The 27448-nt window shown below is 41.5% G+C and overlaps 1 protein-coding gene across 5 annotated transcripts in view; it reads right to left on the bottom strand.

The window, feature by feature from the left end:
- Nucleotides 1–27448, bottom strand: part of LTBP1 (latent transforming growth factor beta binding protein 1) — a 2555437-nt gene that overhangs the window by 831252 nt on the left and 1696737 nt on the right. For all 5 annotated transcript variants that reach the window (XM_044058988.1, XM_044058973.1, XM_044058980.1 and 2 more), the window contains one exon: nucleotides 6764–6955. In XM_044058988.1, the coding sequence (XP_043914923.1) occupies nucleotides 6764–6955 (192 nt within the window). The remainder of the gene's footprint in view (nucleotides 1–6763; nucleotides 6956–27448) is intronic.

The following is a 27448-nucleotide window of genomic DNA, read 5'->3' on the forward strand; positions in this document are numbered from 1 at the left end:
TACTGTAACTATTCTTAACATTACTGTTGTTAATTCTTATTTTGTTTGCTTGAAATGCATATGACAACTTTAATGATTCCTACTGCCAATGCAAGTTTTTACTACAAATAGCTGCTGACTTCCTGTGTGCATCTTGTGAAATGATTTCACCCTGGATGTGCCTGTAAATGAGCAGACATGCATGCTTACCAACAGATTACCTGAATTTCACCCCATTAGACAGAAAGTCTGGATTGAGAGGAAACCAGTGTTCTCTTCTGAGACGCGGTGTTTAGGTTATTTTTTCCAGTACTGACAGCACCTTAGTACTGTATAAGGGAGTTGTTGCTCTCCTGACATGCTGTCCTTTTAGATGAGAATTAAACTGAGGTCCTACCTGCCTAACATGGTGGTAGGGTCATGTAGATCCCATGGGAATTAACGGTGTCCTTACTAATTTTCCAGTAGCCATATGAATACCATCTGGACTCCCATAAAAATAACACATACCTAGTAAGACTAACCTGGTCAACAAAAGTCATTACATAAATAAAAATAAATAAATAAATAAAACTGATATAAAAAGCACAAACAAGCTATTAAGAATGCTGCTGAAGGTGGTTCAGTGGCATTTAAGAACTGCAGGGCACTTGTGACAGCTGGGCATGCAATGTTTGGTTTTAATGCATATTACAAAGCCATGTTATTTTAGGAATTATCTACACTTGTAAAAATAAATGTAGTGAAGCAGTTAGAGTGCCTTTATTACAGCAGGTTGTCTCTACTGAGAGTAAGTCACTACTGCATAGGTTACAAAACAGTCTGGTATGTGATAGTTTAACAGTTAATGAAAGTTTTTTGACTCCATTTTATTTGTACTTGCCCACATACAGTACCCCTGGAAAATTTTACAAATGCAATCTACATGGCCATATTAAAAATTGTTTATAGGTTTTATGTTGCTTGACGACTGACTGACTGTCTGAGACCCAAGTTGGGCTTACTTGTAAATATTTAAGGTGGGTTTGTTTTCTCTTAACCTGTTAAGACATCTGATATACATGGATCTTTTCTCTACTATGACCTGGCAGTGATTGAATCTCTCTGGTCTGACTCCAGTCACTTTTTGGCATATTATTTCATCCCATCTTCAGCTAGGGAAAATGATTACTAGAAAGTTACCCCTTTTCCATTTGCTGGTTTCATTTGTGGTCTTCCGATGGAGCGTGTATTTTAATTCACTTTAAAAGCACTTTGCTTTGCACATTTCACTCCTCATTTGCACTTGTGTGTGTGCAATAATTTTTGAGTGACAAGCTGTCTTTGCAGGTGCCTGTCATACAGGGTCTAAATAATCCCAGATGTCATGCTATGCTGTCACTGGCTCCCTTCTTTTCCTTTATCTGTAGGTGTCAGGCCTACACAATGCTTTATTTAAGCGCAAAGTGTTAATAAGCGTATCATGTTTACTGCTCAGCAGCTTGTATTTTTGTATGTCTTGATGTATTTGGTCAGTATTTTAGATGTTTAGAAATTAATGGTTCTTCCTTTTATGAGCAAAGGAGAATGAACATCATAAACTCAGTCTTCCTCTTCTTTTCCCATTGGACTTCATATTACCACAGATTTTCTTAACAATCAATGCAGGTATGTCAGATTGTTACAAAGACAAAAGGAGGCATCCTTTGCATAATTCAAGGTATGATATCTGCTGCTGTAATTAAAGTTCATAAAAAAAAGTTTCTACATAGAATTTTGGAAAACCTTATCAAGCCTGTGTCTGTGATGTGATACAAAACATTAGAATATAAAGCTATTCCAGGCCTATGGCACCTAGCTATAGTGGTGTGAGATCACAAAAGTGTATGTGGGGGGGGGTTCCACTGCATAATGATAATCATTATATATTTACCAAAATGTTCTTACATTTACTATGGTATTTGATGTGGTGATGCTCCTTCAGTGGGATGGGATTGTTTGCTAGGTTATTGCTATACAGTGGAAAAGAACTGTGACTGGGCATGGGCAGCCAAACTTCCCTTTCAGGCACGCATCAAAACAATCGGCACTGCCTGTAAATGTGCTGTGTGCTGGACAGGAATTGCCTACTTCCACTACATCAGTCATACCCCCTGTGATGTGCATTTGAGTGTATATTGCTGTATTTTTATACATGTCAAAACACCTTAAGGTGATCTCTTCACATCACCCCAACACTTTGACCACATAAGTCAGCTTTTCAGACTGTGCCCCCCACCCCACTTTGCCAATTCTTGTATCCGCCACTGCAATTCAACTCTTTTTTATTGATTCAATAGCCAAACATACCACATCATTCTCCAATAACACTTCTACTCCACCCGCATCCCACACCTTCAACTCTAGTCCCACCGACATCAACACTACTCATCTCCCCCACTTTACCTTACATCCCATCTCTCTAGAGACCATAAAAAAAACTTCTACTAAAACTAAAACAATGTTCTCATGCCCCAAACAACCTTCCATCTAACTTTCTTAAGCTAGCTGCTGATGGCATAACCCTTCCCATCACCATACTTATCAACCGTTCAATCCAAAAATCCTATGTACCCCTCCTCTGGAAGAAAGCGTTCATCACTCTCTTCCACAAAGGAGGCAACAATACTGAAATCTCCAACTTCCATCCTATAGTCATCCTCTCCCCTAACTCAAAAGTCCTTGAAAAATACATACACTTGCAACTTCTTCCCTACCTTTTAGACAATCATCTTCTTTCTCCAACTCAACATGGATTTAGACCTGGACAAATTACTACCACTGCCCTTCTCTCCTTCCTTGACATCATCAACCTCGCCCGAGAGTCTGGCAATATTATATACTCTTCTCCTAGACATATCAAAGGCCTTCGATACCGTTTCCCACAAACTTCTCTTGTCCAAACTCTCCCTCCTCATTCACTCCCTCCCATCTGTTAAATGTTTTTCCAGTTACCTTTCTCATAGACAATAAGCTGTCAAGTGGAGCCATCATACCTCTTCCTTCCGTCACATGCCAACAGGAGTTACACAAGCCTCAGTACTGGGTCCCTTACTTATTTTCATCAGTGCATTCCTAATACCAAACTTGTCCAATATGCAGATGATTCCACCATAATTTGCTATGCTCAATCTCTCTCCAAACTCATGCGACTAACACAAGCCTTCTCTTGTACCCAGTCTTGGATGCTGAATAATCACCTTGATCTCAGTGCATCCAAAACAAAAATCATGATCTTTACCCCATCTAAAACACCTTTACCGATAAAAATTCCTTCTCCATAGTCAGTCAAAATAAGATTCCCATAGTCTCCCATACAAAACTTCTAGGTGTTATCACTGATGAACATTTAAAGTTTGACATTCATATACAAACTAGTATTAAGAAAACACACCAAAAGCTCAGATGCTGTATCATCACAGCCGTTATCTCACTCCCTCATCCAAACATACCCTCTCTATTTCCTACCTCATCGCCTCTCTCTTGTATGGAGCCCCTTTCCTCACCAACCTTCAATCCTCCCTAAAGTCAAAACTGTCATCCTGCTACAATAAAATCTCTTAAGTTTGCTACTGGGACCAAATCCTCCTCCCAACACTGTGATGCACTACACTCCTTGAACTTTCTGGAACTCCCCCACTATCTCTCTTACATTCAACTGTTAACTTCTCACAAACTCATTTTCAAACCCTCTAACTGGCCATCCCTCTCCTCCATACTCACCTTCCATCATCCTGACAGACTACTCAGATCCAGTAACCAGAACCTCCTCAAAGTGTACAAACTCTTATGCTTACCTGGGCAAATTTCTCCTCTTTTCTCCCTCGCTTGTCTATGGAATTCACTCCCCTCCCCCAGATCTGAATCACCCAAAACCACTCCACCTTCAAGACCATGCTCCATTCCCATCTCTCTTCTCACTGGGAATGCTCATCCTCTCACCCCACCTGACTCCCTCTACATCATTTCTGCTTCCCCATCGTTTTTTTCCTCCTTTCTCATAACTCAGCCTATTCACCTTTCACTGTTCTACTCTCCTCCTCTAACTCTTCCTACCTCTCAACTCATGAAACTGAGGGCATAAATGCCTGTATTCCAGATTATACTTATGTACTCCAAAATGCTTATGTTCTAATTTCATTCAGTGCTTTGTTACAACACCTTGCTCAAATGTTGTATTATGTCTTCTATATTACTGTGTTTTAGTAGTTTTTGAAAACTGTATTGTACTTGTTAACTTTGTTGACATTAGCTTTGTTATAATTGTATATGGAGCTTTTCTCCCTGGGCCTCCATTGAAAATGGGCTAATTTTGACCCAATGGGCTTTCCCGGTTAACAAACTGCAAATAAATAATAAATAAATAAATAAATAAATGTGGTTTCACTACTCACCATGAACTATGTTTTCTAAACCTTCAGTACAGAATAGCTCTTTTATCAAATAGACTCCACATACATTCTGTAACCATAGATAGATAATGAAATATAAATATATATAGGTTCATAGGTTCATAGGTTCATACTAGGCTATCTGCCCTAGGGCATTTAAAAGCCTAGCCAGAGTGTGTGTGGCTTTCACCACCCCTTAGGATGAGAATACTATACCCATTAGTTTGCTGTGCCTCTGTCCAGCAGTGATACAGAGATGATTCCTGGGGTAAACCTACGATCTCCCATCCACTCGTCAAGATTTCTCTTGAACAGAGTCAGTGAGGGGCTCTGCCTCACATGGACTGGGATTCTGTTCCATAGTGTAGGGAGTCTCTGGGTGATGAATCTGTCCCTCCAGCACGTCCTATTTATATCCGTGTTGAGGTTTAAGTCTCTTGCTCTTGTGGCTCTGGTGGATTTGGATTTTTTGAGGTGGAGCATGTCCATTAATTCCGGGTTGTACATGGCCTTGTATGTCAGGCACAGATCACCTCTGAGCAGATGGTATGCGACTGAATAGAGCTGGAGTTTCTTCAGTCGGGCATCATATGACATATGTTTGAGCCCCTTTATCCTTTTGGTGAGGAACTTTTGGGGTCTTTCCAACTGCTGCAGGTGTCGGGTAAGGTACATTCCGAATGGGGCGTTGTACTCAATCATTGGTCTGATAAGTGAAGAGTACAGGGGTACAATGATCTCTCCTGATCTGGATGTGAATCCCTTCATGATCAGGTGGGCAATGTAGAAGGTCTTCCTAACCACTTTGGCAATGTGAGTGTCAAAAGAGAGGTTACTGTCAACTTGGGTCCCCAGGTCCCTGATAACTTCTTCTGTGTTTAATGGATTACCACCTATGTGGTAATTAGGGGTACCTTGTTTTTCCCAAAGGGTATGACTATACATTTTTTGGCATTTAGCTTAAGGCCATGGCTCTGGCACCAGTTATCCATTTCTATGAGACCTTTCTGGAGGATGTCTGTGTCTGATGGAGTGTCAGTTATGGTGCCCAGTTTGCAGTCATCTGCAAATTTTGTCAGCCACAATCCCCCTATGTTTGCCTGCACTTCAGAAAAATAAATGCCGAACAAGAGGGGGCCCAGGACTGAGCCCTGTGGGACACCGCTCGTGACCGGCTTAGAGTCTGACATGGCACCAGCAACTCTAACCCTGTGTGTTCTGTCCTTGAGCCAGTTTGCAACCCATCTTGTGACATATGGGTTTACATCTAAGCTGGTGAGCTTTAATATGATGCCCAAGTGGGGTATTGTGTCGAACGCTTTTGCTAGGTCAAGGTAGGCTGTGTGAACTGCCTTACCCTCATCAATGGCCTTAGTGACTGTTTCTAAAAAGTCGACCAAATTCAAGAGGCAGGATCTGCCCTTGACAAAGCCAAATTGGGTAGGATCCAGTGTCTGTAGGTCCCCAATGTCTTTATTTATGAGTTCCATTATGATCCTCTCCATAGCTTTGCAGACAAGGCTCGTCAAGCTTATGGGGCGGTAATTTCCAGGGTCCGTAGATGCACTGCCTTTGTGGAGTGGGACCACAGTTGCTGTACGCCATTCTTTGGGTACGTATCCTGTAGTAAGGCTAAGATTAAACAGCAGCCTTATGTGTGGGTTTAGTTCCTCATTGAGTTCGTGTAGCACACAGCCGGGGACACCGTCCGGTCCCATTGATGCTGTGTTTTTTGCTTTAGAGAGAGCAGCTCTCACCTGGGCATCTGAGATGTTTGGAAGGCTAGACTCTGGTGGGATAGATATTTCTCCTTTTGGGGGGGGGGGGGGAATTTGCACTGAACCTGTCTGCCAGTATGTTGGCAATGTCTGTGGGTTCAGTGATTTTTTTATCATTTTCGACTAATTCTGAGCATATCTGGGAGTTTCCACCCAGGTTTCTAACATAGCTAAAGAAGGCTTTATGATTGTCTTTTGTGTCATTAGCGATTTTTCTCTCAAAGTTGGCCTTGGATGATTTTATGAGTGATCGTAGTTTTTTGCTAGTATTGATCAGAGATGCCTTCCCATTTAGGGATTTTGCTCTGTCATGTAGTAGCTTTCTCCTCTTGTATATGTAGTCTCACTACAAAAACACACACACATATGTATATATAATCATATACATGTTTATACACACACACACACACACACACACATATATATATATATATATATATATATATATATATGTGTGTGTGTGTGTGTGCACATGTGCACACATGCACACACATACACACTCACAATCACACATACATGTAGTAGCAGATTAAGTCAATTTCTCCTTTTTTGTTCTGATGTGCATATACGTACTGCAGCATAATTCATAATTCTTACCTCTTCCAGAAGTTGTTCCTTCAGGTCTGTGTCTTTCAGAAGAACTTAGTGCCTCCACAGGGTCCTCTCTAGCTGGTAGTCTTACTGGTGGGTCAACAGGCTTAGCTATAGTAATCTGGGTCTTCTCATTGTGATTAGGCTGGAATCTAACTGTGTAGCCCATTCCACCAGGACAGATCTCCTTAAATGCAGCTAGACAGTAAAACAAAAAAAGCATATTACTAAAAAATGCTTACATACCACTACAATACATTTAGGAATGTATGAGTGTACATGGTGGTTTGAGTAGGATACAGCACAATTGACTGATTTGTTAATTTCCTTACTTTGTGAAACAAGTATTTATGATAGGGTACATTTCATTGGTAGCTGACATGAGAACAGAGCTAAAACACACAAGAAATCTTAATGAACTGCAATACACAGGCAATGGCTGAACAGGCATCAAGATGGTTACACAGCCACAACAGCAATGCAATACATTAATATATACAAAGAATATACACCAGTAATTACGATAATATACCTTCATTACTTGCTCTCTTATAAGTCACATGTGAGTCCTAGAGTGACCCCTGCAGAGTTTTCAAGACAAAGGTGGAAAATGGAAGTAGTTTGCCAAGCCTTCCTTACACACTCATCCGTCTATCTACAAAACTGAATAAACTACTTGAAACTTCAACAAGGCATCTTTATCATCCCACAGGGAAGGTATCAGAGAGTGAGTCTCCTAGATCTGCTAGCTCACATGATTTTATCTGTACTCTGTTACATATCACATGTGCACACAAACATACACCTATGGGCAATTTAATGTCCCCGATTCACCTTACTGTGTGTCTTTAGAAAGTGGGAGGAAAACAGACTACATGGAGGAAACCAATGTGAACGCAAAGAGGACATGCAGACTCTGCACGGAAGGCACCCCAACTGAGAATCAAACCAGACAACTTCTTGCTGTGAGGCAGTAATGCTACCTATTGTACCACTGTGCCACCCATGGCTCCCTAGCTGCAGGATAATACTTCAGTACATAGTGCACATATCTTTGTTTACATCATTAAATATTCTAATGTCTACCTAAAGGTAGTGGCATATCATGTGACACACTATCCAGTAGCAGTCTGAATAAACACTTCATGGTTGCTAATAACCTATCCCAGTGTCTGTGTTGCTTATGAAGCATTCTAACAAATAAATTATTTAAGAAATGCAGAAGTAAATATGCTAATATCACAAAATATGTCTATTTTCAAGAGTTCATGTATATATAAGTACAGAAGTACAATTTGCATCTAGAGAAATGCTCCAGCTGCAGTCATTAGGAATTCTCTAGCTACAAGGCAGTTTAGCAGAAAACTAGATGCTTTGGCCCTCAAAAATGATTTATTTCTCAGTGGCACTGAAGGAGACAAGACACTTGATAAGGTACATACAGTATGTCATATTTCAACATGTGACTGTGGAAAAGTGTTGAGAATATTTAACTGGTTTTAACTTTTCCTGTAGAAGAGAAAGATAGGATAGTGGCAAAAAGAAGTTCAGAATTTATTGTGAGACTAGAAAGATCTTGACATTCACTCAATATTTGACCTTCACAAGAGTAAAACATCATACAGAAACTACAGATGTTTATGTTACTGAGCTGATGAAATGAGGCAAACTGAATTCTGTAAGCCATAAAATTCATTAACAAGAAAGAAAAAAGTTTGTGACATAAAAAGGAATCAAACAAGGGATGGACTACAAAAAAATAGATCTGGCAATCAAACGTTGTGATGGTATGCAGATCAAGAGGGAAAGATTACAAGTCCACAGTTTAAGAAATTAGCAAGAAAATTGATATGTGTAAGATAAAATATGAATAAAATAAAATGAAAAAAAGAGAAATAAAGTGACTACAGTAATGATAGTGAAAAATACAGCCATGAGACGCACGCAAACTTTGATGCAACTGAAATTTAAGCCTCATAAAATATGTATATCTACAGAGATGAGAGAAAGCACTACCCTGCATTTAATCACTTTTGGATAAGCTACAGTAGAAAGTAACTTGTGGTGATTGCCCTTGGACAGATGAAGAAGTAAAGGAAACCAGAGCTACCTTGGCCAGTAGGGAGTCACCAGCAAGATTTTTGGTGAGTCCTGCTGAATTTTCACTAGGACACTGGATTAGAGGGAAGAGGGGGAAGGCATACAGAAACTTCCCCTTCCATGGCATTGAGAAGGCGTCTGTTTGTAATTTGGGTCATGAGTTCTGGAGTAGTAGCTCTGGAGTTGCCTGTTTATGGAGGAGGCAAACAGGTCCATCTGAGGAATACGCCACTTGTGGACCAGATCTAGGAACACCTCTCTTGACAACAACCATTTGTGGCTGTCTGATATGGTTCTGCTTAGTGAATCTGCCTGAGAGTTGTGCTGGGACGGGATGTAGGCTGCCTGGAGAGAGATTCCCTGAGAGATAACCAGATCCCATGCCCGTAGAGCTAGTCTACATAGGAGGTAGGACTTTGTCCTTCTGTGCTTGTTCAGGTACCACATCACTGTAGTGCTGTCTGCGAAGATTTTTAGGAGGCCCTGCTGGAGGTAAGGTTGGAAGGCCTGCAGGGTGAGGAGTATTACTGTCATTTCACTGATATTGATGTGAATTTGTTTGTGTCTGTTTGTCTACAAACCTTGCACTGTCCTTGGACCCAGAGTTGCCCCCCAGCCCAGGTCTGAGGCACTGTGTGCATGATCTGGGAAGGGGTGGGCATTTTCAGGGGCAGGCCCAGATTTTGGGCAACTTGGGCCAGCCACCATTTTAATTCTTGGTGAAGACAGGGAAGGGGTGGAACCCTGAACTCTAGAGGATGTGAGTGCTGGGTCCACACCTAGTGCAGGTACCACTGAAATTTTCTCATGTGTAACCTCACTAGGGACAACATGGGGATAGTAGCTGCTATGTACCCCAGAAGTCTTAGGAATTCCCTCACAGTCAGGGCTGATGAATGGAGGGCAGATTGAAAGTGATGGGAGAGGGGCACCACTTATTCCTCCAGGAGGGAAGCCATGCTGATGTCCATCCTGATTCTGCATCCCAGGAAGACAATGTCCTGTGTAGGGTGGAGTTGGGACTTTGGGTAATTTATCAGGATCCCTAGAGACTGCAGCAGAAGCAAGAAGTCCTTGGTGTGAAGAAGGAGGGCCTGTCTGTCTGCTGCTTGAATGAGTAGTCATCTAGGTATGGGAATATTTGTATTACACTTGTACTGCAGTAGGCAATGACTGGGGCTAGGCACTTTGTGAATTACCTTGGGATGGTGGAGAGCCCAAAAGGCAATGCACAGAAAGTACAGTTGTGTATACTTACCATAAATGTAGATGTTTGAGTGTATTCACTGCTGCAATCATCACATTTGGGTTATCCCTGCCAGGGTAGCCCTCGGCCGGACCGAATACCAGAGGCTTAGTATTTCTGCATCAGTTACTGTTGCTTCAGGACTAACATCAGGTCGTCAATAGTATAAAATAAAGCAGCTGACACCATTACATCAGTTTTTCTTGCCCTAACTGACAGGAGCCCCCAAGTGGGAGCCAGGTTATGGTGGAAGAACCCCACCAGTATAAAGTAAATACCAAAACATTCCTTGTAAGGACTGAGAGAGAGACAGAGAAAGAAGAGGGGGATGGAGGGAGGGAAACCAGGACTGCAACAGTGAATACACTCGAACATCTACATTTATGGTAAATGTACACAAATGTACTATGTTCTTCATGTTTCACTGTTGCAGTCATCACATTTGGGTTGATTCCCAAAGCTGAGGAAAAGGGTGGATTCAGTCAAGGAGACTAGGGGCTGGCTAGGATGCCCTGCAAGACTGCAGTGGCAAAGCCTGCCCTGGATTTGGAGAAGATAGGGAGGTGGTAATGCTTCGTGAAACAGATGTCCCTGGTGAGGACTCCTCTGAGGAAAGCTGCAGAGGTGGAGGCTGCTCTGGTGGAGTGAGGCCTGACCCCCTTATGGGGAGGTTTTCCATGTTGCTTGTAACAGAAATGATGCAATGTGCTATCCATTTGGAAATTGTTTGTTTGGAGATGGCTTTGCCCTCTGCCCCTGCAGCAAAGCTAACCAGTAATTGATCAGACTTTCTGAATGATTTAGTCCTGTCTAGATAGAATCTGAGCTGTCTGTGCACATCTAGACAGTGCAGGATCCTTTTCCCCTTGTTTTGTGGGTTAGGGAAAAAGGTGGGTAAATGAATGGATTGGTTGAGAACTACACTGGACACCACTTTGGGCATGAAGGATGGGTTAGTCCTGAGGGAAACCCTGTCAGCATGGAGGATGATGAAGGGCTCCACAGCCATGAGTGCTTGTAGCTCTGAGACTCTTCTGGCTGAAGTAATGGCCAGAAAAAAAGCTGTCTTCCAGGAGATACATTTTAACTCTGCTGAAGATGCTGGTTCAAAGGGGGGGGGTGGTGGTAGGGTGAGCTTTTCCAACACAAAGATAAGGTCCCAAGCTGGGGTAGGTGCTCTTAGGTGCTCTTCTGGTGGCCTCAGTTTGCTAGCCCCTCTTAGGAATTGTTTGATCAGAGGGTGTGAGAAAAGGGGCTACTCGGTGTGGAAATGAGCAGAGATAGCAGAGACATGAATTTAATAAAGGAAAAAGAGAGACCACTGTGTAGCAGGTCATCTAGGTAATCCAGGATGACAGGTAGGGTGGGATGTGCCATATCGGCTCCCTTAGCCTGAATCCAGGTGCAGAACCTTTCCATTTGTCAGCATAAGACTTTCTAGTGCTAGGGTGTCTGGCCTCACGTATAACATCTAGAACCTGTTTACTGAGGTTGGCAGATTGATCAGTGGTCAGGGAATAAGGCAGGCTGCCAAATTGAGGGTCTGCAATTGGGGATGCATGAATTCTCCTTCCCTATGGGTCAGGAGGGTTGGGGTCTGAGTGAGATGCCATGGTGACAGAGGGGACAGGATGTGCAGAAGTGGGTACCAGTGCTGGCGAAGCCTGTCTGGAGCTATAAGAATTTTCCTTGGTTTTTCTTCCCTTATTTTGAGCAGTACCCTGGTGATGAGAGGGAGTAGAGAAAATGCACAGACCAATAGCTTGACCCAGGGGAAGGATGGGGCATCCACTTTCCAAGCCATGCAGTGATGCTTCCTGGTGCAGAACTTGCTGAGCTGATGGTTGGTGTGGGAGGCAAAGAGGTCAGCCTTCGGGGTGCCCCATGTCTGAGCTACTAGGGTGAAGATTCTTTTGTCTAGCTGCCACTCGTGTGGGTCCAGAAGATTTCTGCTTAAGTGGTCTGCCAGAGAGTTTAGAAAACCTGGCAGGAATTCTGCTAACAGGTGGAGTTGCATGGCAGAGGCTGTGTGCCAAAGGGCCATGGTCACCCTGCACAGAGGGTAGCAGTGAGTCCCTCCTTGCTTGTTGATGTACCACATCACAGTGGTGTTGACTGTTTTGATCAGGAGAGCCCCTGGGGAGAGAAGGGGCCTGAAAGCTGACAATGTTTACTGGACAGCTAACATCTCTTTTTGGATGATGTGCAGATGGATTTGCTGTGGGCTCCATTGGCCCTGTATGCACCTGCTGTCCAGATGTGCACCTCAGGCATAGTCTGATGTGTCTGTGGTGAGGGTCTGGGTGGCGGGGGTGGTGAGAAAGGTAGTTCCTTGTTGTGGGAGCATGCTGCTGCCCACCAAAGAAAATCTTTCCTTAGACAAGGCATCATTGTTATAAGAGTTTCCAGGTCTTGAGAGTATTGACACCAAAGACTTTTTAGGTACCACTGAAGTTTCTTCATATGCAGTCTGGCATATGGAATGAGTACAATGCAAGATGCCATGAACCCCAGAGCTTGCAGGATTTTCCTTGCAGATAACTGGGGTCTGGTGGCTAGTTGAGAGAAGTAGGCTGTCACGTAAGTTTGCTTTTCTGTTGTAAGGAATGCCATCTGGGATGCTGTGTCCAGGCTTGCTCCCAGGAATATAATCCCTTGGGTGGGTACTTGTTTGGATTTCTTTTTGTTTATACTGTACCCTACGGAGGTCAGTAGGGACTTTACAAAGGCCAGGTGCTTGAGCAGCTTTTCCTGTCTGCCTGAATTAGGTAGTTGTCTAAGTATGGGTAAATCTGGACATTCCTTTGTCTGCAAAAGGAAATGACGTGAGCCAGACATATTGTGAAAACTCTGGGAGCAGTAGATAGGCCAAAGGGAAGCACAGAGAACTGAAAGTGCAGATATCCTGCCCTGAAATGTAGATATTTCCTGCATGATTCCCTGATAGGAATGTGGAGGTAGGTCTCTTTTAGGTCTAGGGTAGCTAGCCAAGCATCCTTGGAGAGCATGGGTAGCAGTTGCTGGAGGGTGAGCATTTTGAATTTTGGTATCACCAGGAAGGTATTTAGAATGGATAGATCAAAGATGGGGCATCAGGTGCCCTCTTTTCTGGGTACCAGAAAAAGTCTGGAGTAGAAACCTTGGCCTGTCTGTTCTGCAGGAACATGCTCTATTGCCCTCATAGAGAGTAGGGAAAGGACTTGCTTTTGTGCCTCTGCCATTGGTTTGGAGGTAGATCTGGGAACTCTTTTGGGGTTGGAAGAGTGTGGAAAGAAAATTTGATCCCTCAGACACTATGCTGAGGACACAGTGGTCCTTGGTAATGGTGGCCTAGGTGTATGTGTGAAAGGAGAGTTTTCCTCCTAGGGGTAAGTGCAGGTCGGCAGAGGGAGGGGGTGGGGGAAGAGAGTCATTGTGAGTTCTTACCATGAGGGGTTGGCTTAGAACTGCCTGGTTTGGAAGAGGAGGAATTCCACTGTTTTGATCTCTGCATTCCCTGTGGGTGCTGTCTGGGGGGTCTGCTTTCCTGGGGTCTGGGCTGAACTGACCTGGTGGGAACAGGAAAGGACCAGTGCTTGGAGGGGCAATGCCTGCTGAACCTGGGTGGCTGGACCTGTAGGAAAACCTTAACTGTCTGCATATATTTAGCTTTTTCTTCCATCTTTTTTAAGACCTCCTCTAGTCTTTGTACAAGGGTGCATCCAATAATTTAAATTTAACATGGTCTGGCAAGGGCTGTTCCTTAAGCCATGCATGCCTTCTAAGGACAGAACCGGTGACTGCTGCCCTACAAGAAGCTTCTAGGGCATCAAAACCACAGTGTAAGGTGTGCTTAGACACTTGACTTGCAGAATGCATTAACTCTTGAAACTCTTTAGATTCTGCACAAGCAGGAAAGGAAGAGACTTTTTGTTTGAGGAGTTCCAGGGTATGTTGCTGAAATGTTAGCATATGGAACTGGCAATTTAGTGCTCTGATAGCAAGAGTAGCAGAGGTATATACTTGTTTACCCCATCTGTCTAGTGCTCGGGAATCCCTATCTGAGGGGATGGGATTCTTAGCAGAGGTTGCTTTAATTCCTTTAGGCCCTTGAGAAATTACCTCAGGGTCAGCAGTAGGATTTTTGAAAAGAAATTTGTATGAGTCAGGGACTCTGTAATACCTGTCAGGTTTTCTGGGTGCAGGAGGGAGGGTGTCAGGAGTCAAACTGGATTCCAGGAAAACATCGTCCACAACATCCAGGACTGGGGGAATGGCTTCCTTAAAGTATGAAGGGTTTCCCCAAAGGAAAATCCTCAGGTGGAGAGGCTGAGGGAATGGAATCCTCTGCATCAGAATCCTCATAAGCAGAGAGGTGTTGCATGTCTTCATATCCAAATGCATCAGAGTTATCAGACTCCTGTTCAGACAAAACTAATGGGGACAGATCTCTTTTTCATTTGGAAGGGGTAGCTTGGCTTCCCCTGATCAGCGTGATAAGGTCTTCTGCCATTTTAAGCATTTGAGACTGAGGCAAGGAAGCAGGTGCCTGAGACTGGGTCGTCGGTTTCTTGGGTGTAGTTCATACCCTGGGCCTTAGAAACTTGACAGTTTTTGAAAGAACGGTAGACCCGAAAGAAGTCGTTGCTTTGTGTCGAGAATCAGTAGGGCCAAGTACTTTCTCGGAAGCCGGTGCCTGGTCAGCAGCTGCGGACCCATCCAAGGGAGAGATAACCGCAGGATCCTTAGTCTAAGAAGAGTTTTGCAGCATACCGGACTCCAAAAGGGTCTCGGTAGCGGCCTGCAAATCCACAGAAGCGGGCATCAGGGGCTGCGAAAGCCCCTCACTGAGGACCGGAGAACTGATGACTAGCTTAATGGAAGCGTTGTCAGTAGGTTTGGACCTGTGCATTCTGTCTCTGTCTTCATCCTTACGTTGTTTCGGAAATTCTGCTGTCGGATGGCTTGCCGAAGCCATATCAGAATTCGAGGACTGTAAGCAAAAATATCTAACCACAATAAGGACCCAATGACATATAGTTCTGGCGTTAAAGTACAAAAGTGACAGTGAGGGACGTCGTGGTCTGGGCCTAAGCAAGTGATGCAGTAAGAATGAAAGTCTCAGTGTGGTATTTGCTTTCCACAGGAGAGACAATTGTTAACTTTTTCTGGCATCGGTTAGCGCAAGAAAAAAGGATCCCCAGTGGGGTACATAGCTTTAGAAGACTTCAGCTTCAACTCGGAAGGCGAAACTCAGGTAGCGACCAGCCAGCACTCGTGTGAACTGCTTCTGTTTCGGGTTACTCAGCAAGAAAGACTGATGTAATAGCGTTGGCTGCCTTACTTTATACCACTGACGACCTGACGTCAGTGCTGAAGTGACCACAACAGATGCAGAAATACTAAGCCTCTGGTATTCAGGCTGGCCAAGGGCTAACCTGGCAGGGATAACCCAAATATGATGACTGCAACAGTGAAACACGAAGAACATCTGAAAGTGAGAAGAGCCTGCTATGAATCTGAGATATTTCCTGGAGGTAGGCTTTATGGGGATGTGAAGATAGGCCTCCTTTATGTCCAGGGTTACCATGAAGGCCCGAGGGAGAATGAGGGGAAAGAGACTGGGCAAGGTGAGCATCCTGAAGGAGGCAACCTTTCAGAAGAGGTTGAGGTGGGAGAGATCTAGGATGGGCCTCCATGGTCCTTCCTTTCTAGAAACCTGGAGCAAGGGGGGAACTGATTCTATGGTGCCTTACAGTAGCAGGTTGTTTAAGACCTGGTGTAGGAGGAACCATTGGGATGCAGGAGGGGGTGGGATAGGCAGTCATAGAGGAGGAGTGATCCAAGTCATAAGGTATCCATCCTTCAGGATGGACAAGACCCATTTGTCTGTTGTTACTATGGACCAGGCAGGGAGACAGTGAGAGAGACGGGTGAACAAGGGAATGTTGGTAGGAAGTGGTGGGAGGAAATGTGGCAGGCAGTCAGACACTGCCTGCCCTGTCTGGAAATTAAGGCCTCTGGCCAGAGGCCTGAGAAGTCCTTGGCTGGGCAGTTTGTTTCCTGGGAGGCCTTCTAGACCTGGGGGGGGGGGGGGCTGAAGGCCTTGATGCCTTTCTTATAAATTGTGTCTTAGCTAGGAAGTTCCTCTGGAACTTTGGGATTGAAGTGAAAAAGACATGTTTGAGATCTTGAAGCTCTTTCCTTTTCTGCTGCAGAGACTTGAAAAGATCAGCCACCTTAGCACCAAAGAGAGCTGAATGGTCCAAGGGGGCATCCAGGAGCTTGGCTCTGAAGTAATCAGGGAGTGGATGCAGATATAGCCAGGAATATCTTCTCAGTACAGATGCTGATGCAGCTGACCTGGCTGAGGCTTCAGCTGCATCACATGTGCATCTAAGGGAGCGCTTGTTCACTCGTGAGATAAGCCCGAGCAAGAAAGACAAGGATGCTTCAGCAGCACAGTCAGGAATGTCATTAAACTCTTTGGAGGCTTTGTCCAGAAGAGCCAGAGAGTATTTGGGCATGTGAGACTGGTAATTTGTTGCTCTAAAAGCTAGGGCAGCAGAAGTATACATTTTTCCCCACCTCTCCATGACTTTGCTGTCCTTATCTGCAGCCAGAACAGTGGTAGTAGGGAGGAGTTTGGATACCCTGTCCATAGAAATGAAAATAGCGGCAGGGTCTGCTGGGGGGCACTTGAAAAGGAATTTGTCTGAATCAGGAACCCTGTATAATCTGTCTGCCCTTCATGGAGCAGGTGGTTGGAAATCTGGAGTAATGGATGCCACAGCAAATGCATCCAGGAAGGCAGGTTGGAGAGGTGGGATAGGTGACAGATGAGGTGATTCAATCTGAATCAGATCATAAAATCTTTTTTGTGCTTCAGACATGTCTGAGCATTCCCACTTTAAGTGTTCTCTCATCAGGTTAACAGTGTCCCCAAAGGTAAGGTCTTCCACTGAGAAATCAGGCTCAACAGAGGCCTCTTCAGGGGAGCCATAACCCAGGGGGGGATGAAATCCGGGAAGAGTAGGAGAGGGAGTCCTCAGAGGAGTCAGATAGTTCCTCCTCTGCAGGATGGCTCACAGTCCTTTCAGGTAATGAAGGCCTATGGCTGAGAAGAGGTGAAGCTGCAGTGGTGAACTCAGAGGAAGGCCTGACGGCCAAGAAAGCATTGCAGGCTCTGGCTAAAGGCCTGATAATCAGGTAAGGCCTCTGGTGACAGAGAAATATGTCTGGTCTTTTGCTTTTTCTTAGAAGAACTAGCCGGCATGTGGCTGGTAGTAGACCTGAAAGACATTGGTGGAGTGGTAGAGGCCAGGTCCGAAATGCCCATCAAAAGTACTGGTTCCCCCCAGCCTCTGTAGCAGGCACCAGTACATCCTCCATGGATGTGTTGTCCACTCTAGATTGTGCGGCTTCCTGAAAGGTACCCGCAGCATCTAAAGTGGCATAAGCCAGGTCCTCAGCCAAGCTGATGGTGGCTACAGGCTGAGGAGTGGCAGAGGGAGGTGCAGTGGAAGAAGTAGACTGCATGGACTTGGCCCTCTTTCTTGGTGGTTAGAGGTGGCTTCCATACCAAGAGCTATCTGTCTTAGGCACTGGTTCTCAAGGTATAAGTTGAGAGCCTGTAAGCGATGGCAAAGGGTCTTGTGGATGAACGTTTTACATACGGTACTTTTTTTGTAATCGTGACCCCTACCCAGGCAAAAGAGACACTGGTCATGGGTGTCTTTATGTGGAATTTCACGATCACAATTGCACTTACTCTTACCCGACATGACCAGACTATAAATACAAAAGGACTGAAGAAAAAGACCCCAATGGGGTACTTATCTTTAATGTGAAACAGATCCAATGTCCGCAAGTAGCAGGAACACCTGGCGTATGGCTGGTGTCTAAAAAGTTCTGAGGGCTGGTGCGTACAGATGTCACCTTTATGGCCCACATACCTGCCTCCATGTCAGATGTCCGACACACCAACAGGGACTGGAAAAGCTTTGGAAACCTGGCCGGACAAGCTGATCGGAAGAAGGGTACACCCACTAGTAGAATACTGCAACATTGGAATAGAAGGACATACAATGTTATGTAAAGTCATTGTTGCAATCACTCCCACACATTTTCGGTCTTCAATTTCAGGGGAGACCTTTTTTATTTAGTTAGTTTTTGGGCCTTCAACTTTGGGTTGAATGGCATCATTTGATGGGACTGCCCAATATGCCAGCTGACATACCTATGACTCAGGTACTAGGTCAGGTCTCTAGCTAGTCTATAATACTCTCTAGAGTATATAGTAGTATCAAGCCATGGTTGTGCAGCGGTAGCATTGTCGCCTCACAGCAAGAGGTTCTCCCATTTGATTCTCAGCTGGAGCGCCTTCTGTGTGGAGTCTGCATGTCCTCCCAGTGGTCGAGTGGCATTCAAAAGACATGCGTGAACGGGTGTGCCTTCGTTGAAGGTTGGGCATCAGGCTGGCACCTCAGCACCATAAAAATCGACTGCCAATCATTAGCGGACCGGAGTTCTGCTGTGGCGACCACTAACCGGGAAAAGCCAAATGAAAAACAACAAAAAAAACCCTGTAAACATATAGTATAATGCTTTTTGCAATATCTAGCATCCACTGGATCACTAAAAATACTGACAAATTCAAGACTGGGATTCTTTTCACAAAAGATGCTGACATTATCTCAGCCAGTAACTACTAAAGTAAAGTATACTACTTGTTAAATAATCACAGATCGATGGCCCTAATAAGTGTAATGTGAAGCACTTTGGGTCTTTATAAACAACTACTTACTGCGCTGAATACATTTCCCAGGTTTATAGTTGATATCTTTAAAGAGGTGGGTGTGCTAATAAACAATAGCATAGACTTAAAGCACAATATGAATGTGATTAATAAGCAGTATATTATACATCACAGGCATGTATTACACAGGAAACCACAGTTCTTAGTACGAATATTTGCTAATCCACAATTCCAGAATTTATAAGCATAACTAATACATTCAAAGGAGAAACTACAAGAATGCTTTATTTAAACACACTTTACATTGTGAAAATTTCAGAATGTTCAATTTCGGTATTATCAAAATTGTACCAAAAAATGAAAGGGGAGGACAATGGAGAACATTCTTGGAACTTGGAGAATTAATGTGGCAATTTAAATTGAATGCCTCTAACCACCCAGGCTTAAATGCACACATTTCTATAGTCCCAACAATAAAATTGGTTGCATTCAAATTATAACAGAATGTATATGTTGAAACTTGTATTTTAAATCTTAGATGTTATTAAATGTTGTCAAATGTTTAATGTTATTAAATATTAGATATAAATGTTTTTACATACTTGTTTTTAAATGCATTGAGGAGGTTACTACTACTATGGAATACAACTGGATGTTATTAAACACATAATTGCCCTTTTTCTATATTTAAATGTTGACTTGATTTGAAGTTCTGATGTCCTGAAACTATATGGGATGAAAGCGCTTAACCTTTCGGTAGTATGACTTTTACTGTATTAAATTATACAAAACTTGTTTGCCAGTGTGAGTTCTTTCTGGAAAATACAAGTTGTTCTTATTAACAGAACTGGAATTGTGAATTAGGGAAGTTCGCTTGGAATTAACATTACACAAGCTTACATTTTGTTTTTATTTGTTTACTAGCTGCACAGACACATGCTGTTGAACTCTTTGGTTACAAATATCTGTTGCCTATGTCAGACCTACAGTGGAATATAATTGTTATGCTTTCATAAAAAGGAAAATCTATTATCTCCCAAAAAGTGTACAGATAATGTACACCAAGAGAATACCATCTTCCTAAGACTTACTCTAGTACGACAGATTGAACGTTTTAGGATTATGCGCCATAGCTTACCTCTATACATCAGACGCTGTTTGTGTCTCACATTTATGAGACTGCATGATCAGGAATTAAGAACATTGTTAAATGTATATGTTATTGACACTACCATAACTTTGCCCAGTAACAACCTTGTATGAACGTTTGACAGGTTCAGACATAAAAAAGTAGGTATGTTGTCAGTGTCAGTTACACAACAGATAGCAAATTTGCCTTTAGTGTAGAAGCCTGTTGGTTCTAATCCCACACCAGATAGACCAATTGCAAGCACTGCAGTGTACCATAAGGGGGGGATGCTGCACTCCTAAGTATGTCATGCTTTGGATGAGATGTTAAACCAAGTTTCCATCTACTTGAGTTGGTGGTAAGCTCAGCTGGATGTAAAAGATCCCAAGACACCTATTAAAAAGAGTCGGGGTCCTTTATTTATATAAAACAACTCTTATTTGCAAAGTATTTACAAATATTTACAAATGTACAAATATATAGATATACAAATCTGTTTACACATACTAATAATTTCCTAACCAATCATACTAAATTTTCATGTCTATTAGACCCCCACTTCCTTTTCCATAACCAGCATCTGATTTTATTTAACACTGTTGCTAAAATCCATTTACCATTAAACAGTAATTTATTCTTTCATTCTGTATAGCCCATAACCTTGTTTATGTTATTCACTTATTTTACATCTTTGAAAATTTCTTCTTTACATAGGTTCTCATATTTTTTTTTTACTATTTTACATTTTAGAAACGTGTTTTGTAATTTCTTCTTTTTGACAATGTAAAGATATTCTATCATTTTTCTTTTTATATGGCATATTTGCTTTTACTGGCAATTCATCTATTACCAATCTTCACAAAACATCTTGAAACAGTCTACTTTGTGATTATACCATTTTGCTTCTTATTTTTATGTTTTGCTTTTTTATTTATTACATTTTCCCGTGGTTTTTAATCATTACATTCTTATACCATACATTTCTATCTTTTTCTGTATCATCAATTTTTATTTTTCCACAAAAATATTTTTCTTGATAGCATTTTATTTACATACTCTTTTTTTCTTGTATTCTTTTTTACCATACCCCACAATTTATCATACTTACATGTATACAATTTTGCTACTAATCTCACATCTTTTTCATTTATCCACTGTAACACTTTGTACAAATTTAATGAAACATAATGTACCACTGGGTTAATTAATCCTAAACGTCTTTCTTCTTAAAACTCATCTTTTTACCAACTTTAATACATAACCCCATAAACACAAACAAAAAAACTCTGCGATAATTCCTTTTTAAACACTGTTTGCAACATAAATTGCACTTGCTAAGTATGCTATTTTCCCATCAGTACTGAATTTATTAAATAAGTCTTTTTTCTGAATGATAATTTATATGTTCTCCTGAAAAGATACCTTTGTTTCATTTCTTCTATTGTTTTTCCACCACTGAATTCTACTTACATCTTTATTTTCAAATGTACACTTACCACAGAAATGTCATTCCCTGTAAAATATATACCCCTTACCATTACCACATCACCCAAACCTTTACTTCTATCTTTATTTAAAGCCATCCTTATTATCTCTAGACACAATTTTCTACAAACTATTTCTTTTATTCATTTTTTTGCAATTATTATGTCACCTGCATATGTTAACAGAACTGGAATTTTTAACCCTTCAGGTGTTATATACCCCACCTCCTTCATTTTGTAATTTATTTCACATACTATCACATTTATAACTAATGCAAAAAGTATACAACTCATTGGACATCTCTGTTTTACACCTACCTTTATATGTATCTCTTGGCTTAATCAGCCATTTACTAGCATTTTAACTTTATTATTACTATACATTGACATACATAATTTTCTAACTTTCTCACTTATACTATATTCTTTCATTACTCCACATAAGATTTCATGTCCATTTGTGTCAGATACCTTACTGATGTCTGTATCATGATTTTCACTTCTTTTTTCTATTCATATCATCCATAATTTCTCTATCAATAATAATTCTTGACAACCCTTCCCCTTTATACTATACAAACTATCTTCCATAATATTTTCCATTTTACTTTTAACACTGTTTTGCATTATTTTAATAAAGACCTTATAATCACTATTATTTAATATTATTAGTCTCTAGTTTTTTAACTGCCTTCTATCCTCCTTCTTCCTTATGCATTTAAGTATTCTACTATTTTAATTCTTTATACATGAAACCATCTTTAACCATTTACTCAAACTTTTTTAAAAATATTTTTTGCCAGTCCTTTAAATATTTATACATTTCATACCCTATTCTATCTGGCCCTGCAGCCAAATCTATATTAACGTGTCCTAATACTTTATCTAGCTCATTTAAAAAAAAAATCTCCTTTTCCAACTCTTTGTTCCTTTTTTTTTTTTTACTATCCAAGTTTTTTCAGCTTTTTTCCCTTAAACATTTCTTGTAGATATAGTACTACACTATTCATAATCTCTTTCTGAGTTCTTTCTATTTCTCCCTTTACATTTTTTTACTTCTCTCATTATACTACCATCTTCCTTTACTGATCTGCTTAAGTAACTCGATACGTCTTCTCTTTTTTCCTTTATCTTTACTTATACAACAATTCTTCTATTTTTGCATGATTTATTTCATATAATTCTTTTTCCTTGTCAAAGTACTTCTTACCATTATGCTCTAAATCTTCCAATGCATCTTTACATAGTATTTTATATTTTTCTTTCCCTACTTTTTTCACATAATAGTGCCACTGTAAAAAACATTTTCTATATTTTCTTAAATATCATCCACCATTCAGACCAAATATTATAAAATGTTCTCATAGCAATATGATCTTTCCATAACTGTACTACTAATCTCATTCTTTCTTTCCTCATTCCTCCTTTGACAATTTTTATATATTTCTTGTTTCCTTTATCTCTAGCCATATTGCAAGCTAATCAGAGATTCTTGTTTCAACTACCTCCCCCTACTCTTATAATTAATCCTTATGATACTATAAAATAATCTGTTTCAGTTCTATACAAAACCTTTTTGTAAGTCCATGAATTTTTGTTCCAAAGTTTTAACTTACCACATATTATAACTTCTAATGTTTTTTTTTACATCATTTCCTTTCTTTATACGTTTGCCTCTTAAATCACAATTAAAGCCTTCTTTTACTATAATCTTCATATTTATCACTATATAGTCTAAAATCTGATGAAATAAACTTTTCATTTCTTTACACTTACTATAAGCATATACTGTTATAATTCTTTATACTTGTTCTTTCCATTTTAAATTTACAATGGTTAATCTTTAAATTAAGAAAGAAAATTAAGAAATTAATTAAGAAAGAATTAAGAAAAGAAATTAAGAAATGACTTACAGTTTCAGAGCAGTCCTTGGTCAATTGTGATTGTTTCTTAACACATACTTGTCTTTGCTTTGTGATTGTTTCCAGCCCCTCATACGAGCAACTAACAGGGTCTCTACCTGCTTCGCTCCCCACCCTGCCCCCTATTCCCTCCCACCCCTGGTGGCCCCACCTTTATTGCACTCAAACCCCTCCCATCTTTCTAATAGCCAAACACAGCACTAACCCAACACTACCTCCTCCATCTTCCCACTACTATCACACCTCCTCAACTAACATGTACAAGCATACCTTTCCTATGCTCACTGCATGCACTCTCCTTGCATATCTTACATCCTACCAAAGCTCCATCATTCCCCCACTCAACCACTACCACTGTACTACTACTCACACCACCACTCATGTCTCACCCACACTCAGCTCCCCTCCCACCAGCTCAAGAACCACCCCTATGCACCCCCCACATATTCTACCAACTATATTACTCAAACATAAAGCATCCCTACAACTTAACATAGTAACCCTCCCACCATACCTATTACCCACAGAGCACAATCATAAAGTTTCCCTTATAAACAAACACATTCAAAAACTGAGAAAACTAATAATCTCATGCTTATCAAAACTAGCCCTAAGTGGAGACATCCACCCCAATCCTGGCCCTACCATCTCCAACCCCAATCTTCATAATCAGACTAGAAACCACAACTTCTCCCATATTACAGCCAATAGAAAGCCAAGCGACTTCCTTCTACTATGCCTAAATATTAGAAGTATATCCAACAAAGTTCATGAACTCCATGCCACCATAGACTTGTACTCCCCAGATATAGTCATCCTGATAGAAACCTGGCTAAAACCTCACATTACCAGTGAGCAAATACTCCCTACAGGTTACGGCATACTAAGACTAGACCGGCTAAACAAAAAAGGAGGTGGTGTAGCTATAATATTTAAACAGCATCTAAACATCCAGATCTTAAAATCATCTGCTCCACAAATAGGCAATGAAGAAATAATATATACCAACCTCAAAATTAACCAAAACAAAACCATCAACATAATTGGATGCTACTTCCCACCTGGCCAAAACATCCCTCCCCTAGAAAACCTCCTCAGCTGGTTTACCCACCATCTCCCCCAAGAAACTATTATCTTAGGTGATTTCAATATTGACTGGCAATCCTGTTCTGGCAACAATCCAACCCATCATGTACACCTTCATGGCTTCACTCAACTAGTCCAGTCACCAACCAGGATAAATAAAAACTCCACCAAGCACACTACCCTGGATTGGATACTAGTCAGTAAGAGCCCCCAGTCATATATAACAGGCTGCTTATCAGATAGCCTCAGTGATCACTCCCCAACATTCCTACTCAAAAATACCTATACCAAGCTAAACTTGTCATCTACTGTTAAATACGTAAAAAACTAAACTTTAACCCACTCACATTCATCTCATCCCTCAAAGAATGTAACTGGCATCCTCTAAAGTACCTCAGTCTAGATGATGCAGTTGAATTTTTTAATACTACCTTCCTGAACATCCTTAATTACCATGCCCCCATAAGATTCTCCAGAACCAAAGCACAACCCTCCCCATGGCTACAGAAAACCACTAAGTCAGAAATGAAAAACAGGGATAAAGCCTGGGAGCACTGGCGCAAAACCAAAACCCCCTCAGCTAGACAGAAATTCCTAGAACTATGCAATAGAGTCAAAAAGCTAATAAAACAGGACAAATCCCAATACTACCAGTCTGACCTAGACTCCTCACAACACAGCCCCAAACAATTCTGGTCCTCCATAAACTTCATCCTCCACCCAGGTAAAGTCAGTACCCCTCCTCCTAACATCCCTCACTCTTCAGAAAATATTGCTAACTCATTCAACACACACTTCACCCAAACCATACTATCACTAGCTAAACAACACAACCCCCCTCCCCTCCAACCCACACCTTCAACTAGTAATCTCCCCACTGCCTTCTCTTTTTCTCCTGTACCTACCTCCAACATAAAAAAACTCTAACTAAACTTAAACCCACCAAATTAGCAGCAGACAGCCTCCCAAGTGAATACCTACAAATCGCAGCTGATGCTCTGGCCTACCCAGTATCCATCTTGATTAACCGATCTCTGTCAGAAAGTTACGTTCCCACACTGTGGAAAGTATCACATATAATTCCCCTCCACAAAGGCGGACCCTCCACAGAACTAACCAATTACCGCCCCATAGCTATTCTCTCTCCACTCTCCAAAATACTAGAGAGATGCATACACTCTCAGGTCTCAGACTACCTCCTTACTAACAACCTCCTTTCCAGTACTCAGCATGGTTTCCAACCAAACCATAGCACCACCACTGCCTTACTCTCCTTTACTAACACTATCCTTCAGCATAAAAACAATGTCTATCTCTCCTTTGCTACTTTCCTAGACCTATCTACAGCATTTGACATGGTCCCACACAAACAACTTATTTCTGTCCTCAATAACCTATCCTTCTCACAATCGGTCACCAACTGGTTTCAGAGTTACCTGTCTGACCGCCAACAATCCATTGTATGGCAGAATGACATATCTTCCCAACTACCTGTCTCCATAGAGGTTCCCCAAGGATCCATCTTTGGACCCCTACTCATCTCTGTTTACACCAATAATCTAGCCTCTGCCACCAAACATGGCACACTCATACAATACGCAGATGACTCGACCATCATCTGCTCAGCCCAGTCCCTACCAAAACTGCAAAAAGTCACACAGGAAGCCTTTTCCTCTGTTGAAACATGGTTATCCGATGCCCGATTAATACTCAACCCAAACAAACTAAACTACTCATCTTCCAACCCACCAAACATACTCAAAACAACTCTCACTTTAACATCACGGCAAAAGACACCACCACTATATACCCAACTGAACACACCAAACTGCTAGGTGTGGAAATAGACTATAAACTAAAATTTGACATTCACATATCCATGACTATAAAAAAAGTCCACAAAAAACTAGGAGCGTTACACAGAAATAAGCAATTTCTCACCAAAGCAGCAAAGATTTCAATAGCAAATTCCTACTTTATCTCCACCCTACTTTATGCCTCTCCAATATATACCAACCTAAGGCAATGTGATCTAAACAAGCTAGAGACCTGCTACAACAAAATCGCCAAATTCGCCACAGGGGCATCCTACCGTAGTCACCACTGTCTCTCACTTGCTGAACTGGGCTGGCTTGAACTCCCTCACCTCCTTCAGTGGTATCAACTCTCACTCGCCCACAAACTAGTAAACCATCCACTAAATGTCCCATCCCTCCAGAATCCACTCCAACCCTATCGCACCACCAGACCACTAAAATCCAGCAGCAAAAATCATTTGCAGATCACTAAAGCCAATAACTTTGCTGGTGAAGCACTATTCTCTTGCGCCATAGCCAAATTTTGGAACTCACTCCCACCCACAATTACCTCCATACCATCATGCACCCACTTCAAAACTTTACTAAAAGCGCAACTAAAAACATGCTGGCTATGCCCTTGCAACTCCCACTCTAATATTATCCACCCCATCCAACCATTACCTTTCTTTCCACTCCACTAACTACCTTGATTATAGCAAGCTCAGATGCTCATAAGCCAGTACTTATTATACAGCACGAACTTCTTCTTCTTGTAACATTTGTTAATGTCTGGTATGCACTTCACAGATAAAGATTCTAGTTGTCTACTGATGTACTATGTTCTTCATCTGTAAATATGTTGTAAGTAATTGCTATGTAAATTGTTAATCACTATGTAATCCAATGTAAATACTGTCTGTTTATTTTAACTGTGGAGCTTTTCTCCCCGGGCCTCCGCTGAAAATGGACCTATGTCCAGTCGGACACTCCCGGCCAACAAATTTAAATAAATAAATAAATAAATAATCTTCCCATTTTTGCTAAAGTTGCATGTAATATCTTTACTGCAGTTCTACATAATACGCCTATTCCAGAACATCTCTGATTTCCAAAATTCCAGACTATTTTTTCTCCGCACAGTTTCTCTGTTTGAAATCTTTCTTCGTTTGTTAAAAAATCTTGTGTTTT

This window comes from Protopterus annectens, chromosome 1.part2 (genome assembly GCF_019279795.1).
Source record: "Protopterus annectens isolate FY-2018-M chromosome 1.part2, PAN1.0, whole genome shotgun sequence".
NCBI classification, from domain to species: Eukaryota; Metazoa; Chordata; order Ceratodontiformes; family Protopteridae; genus Protopterus; species Protopterus annectens.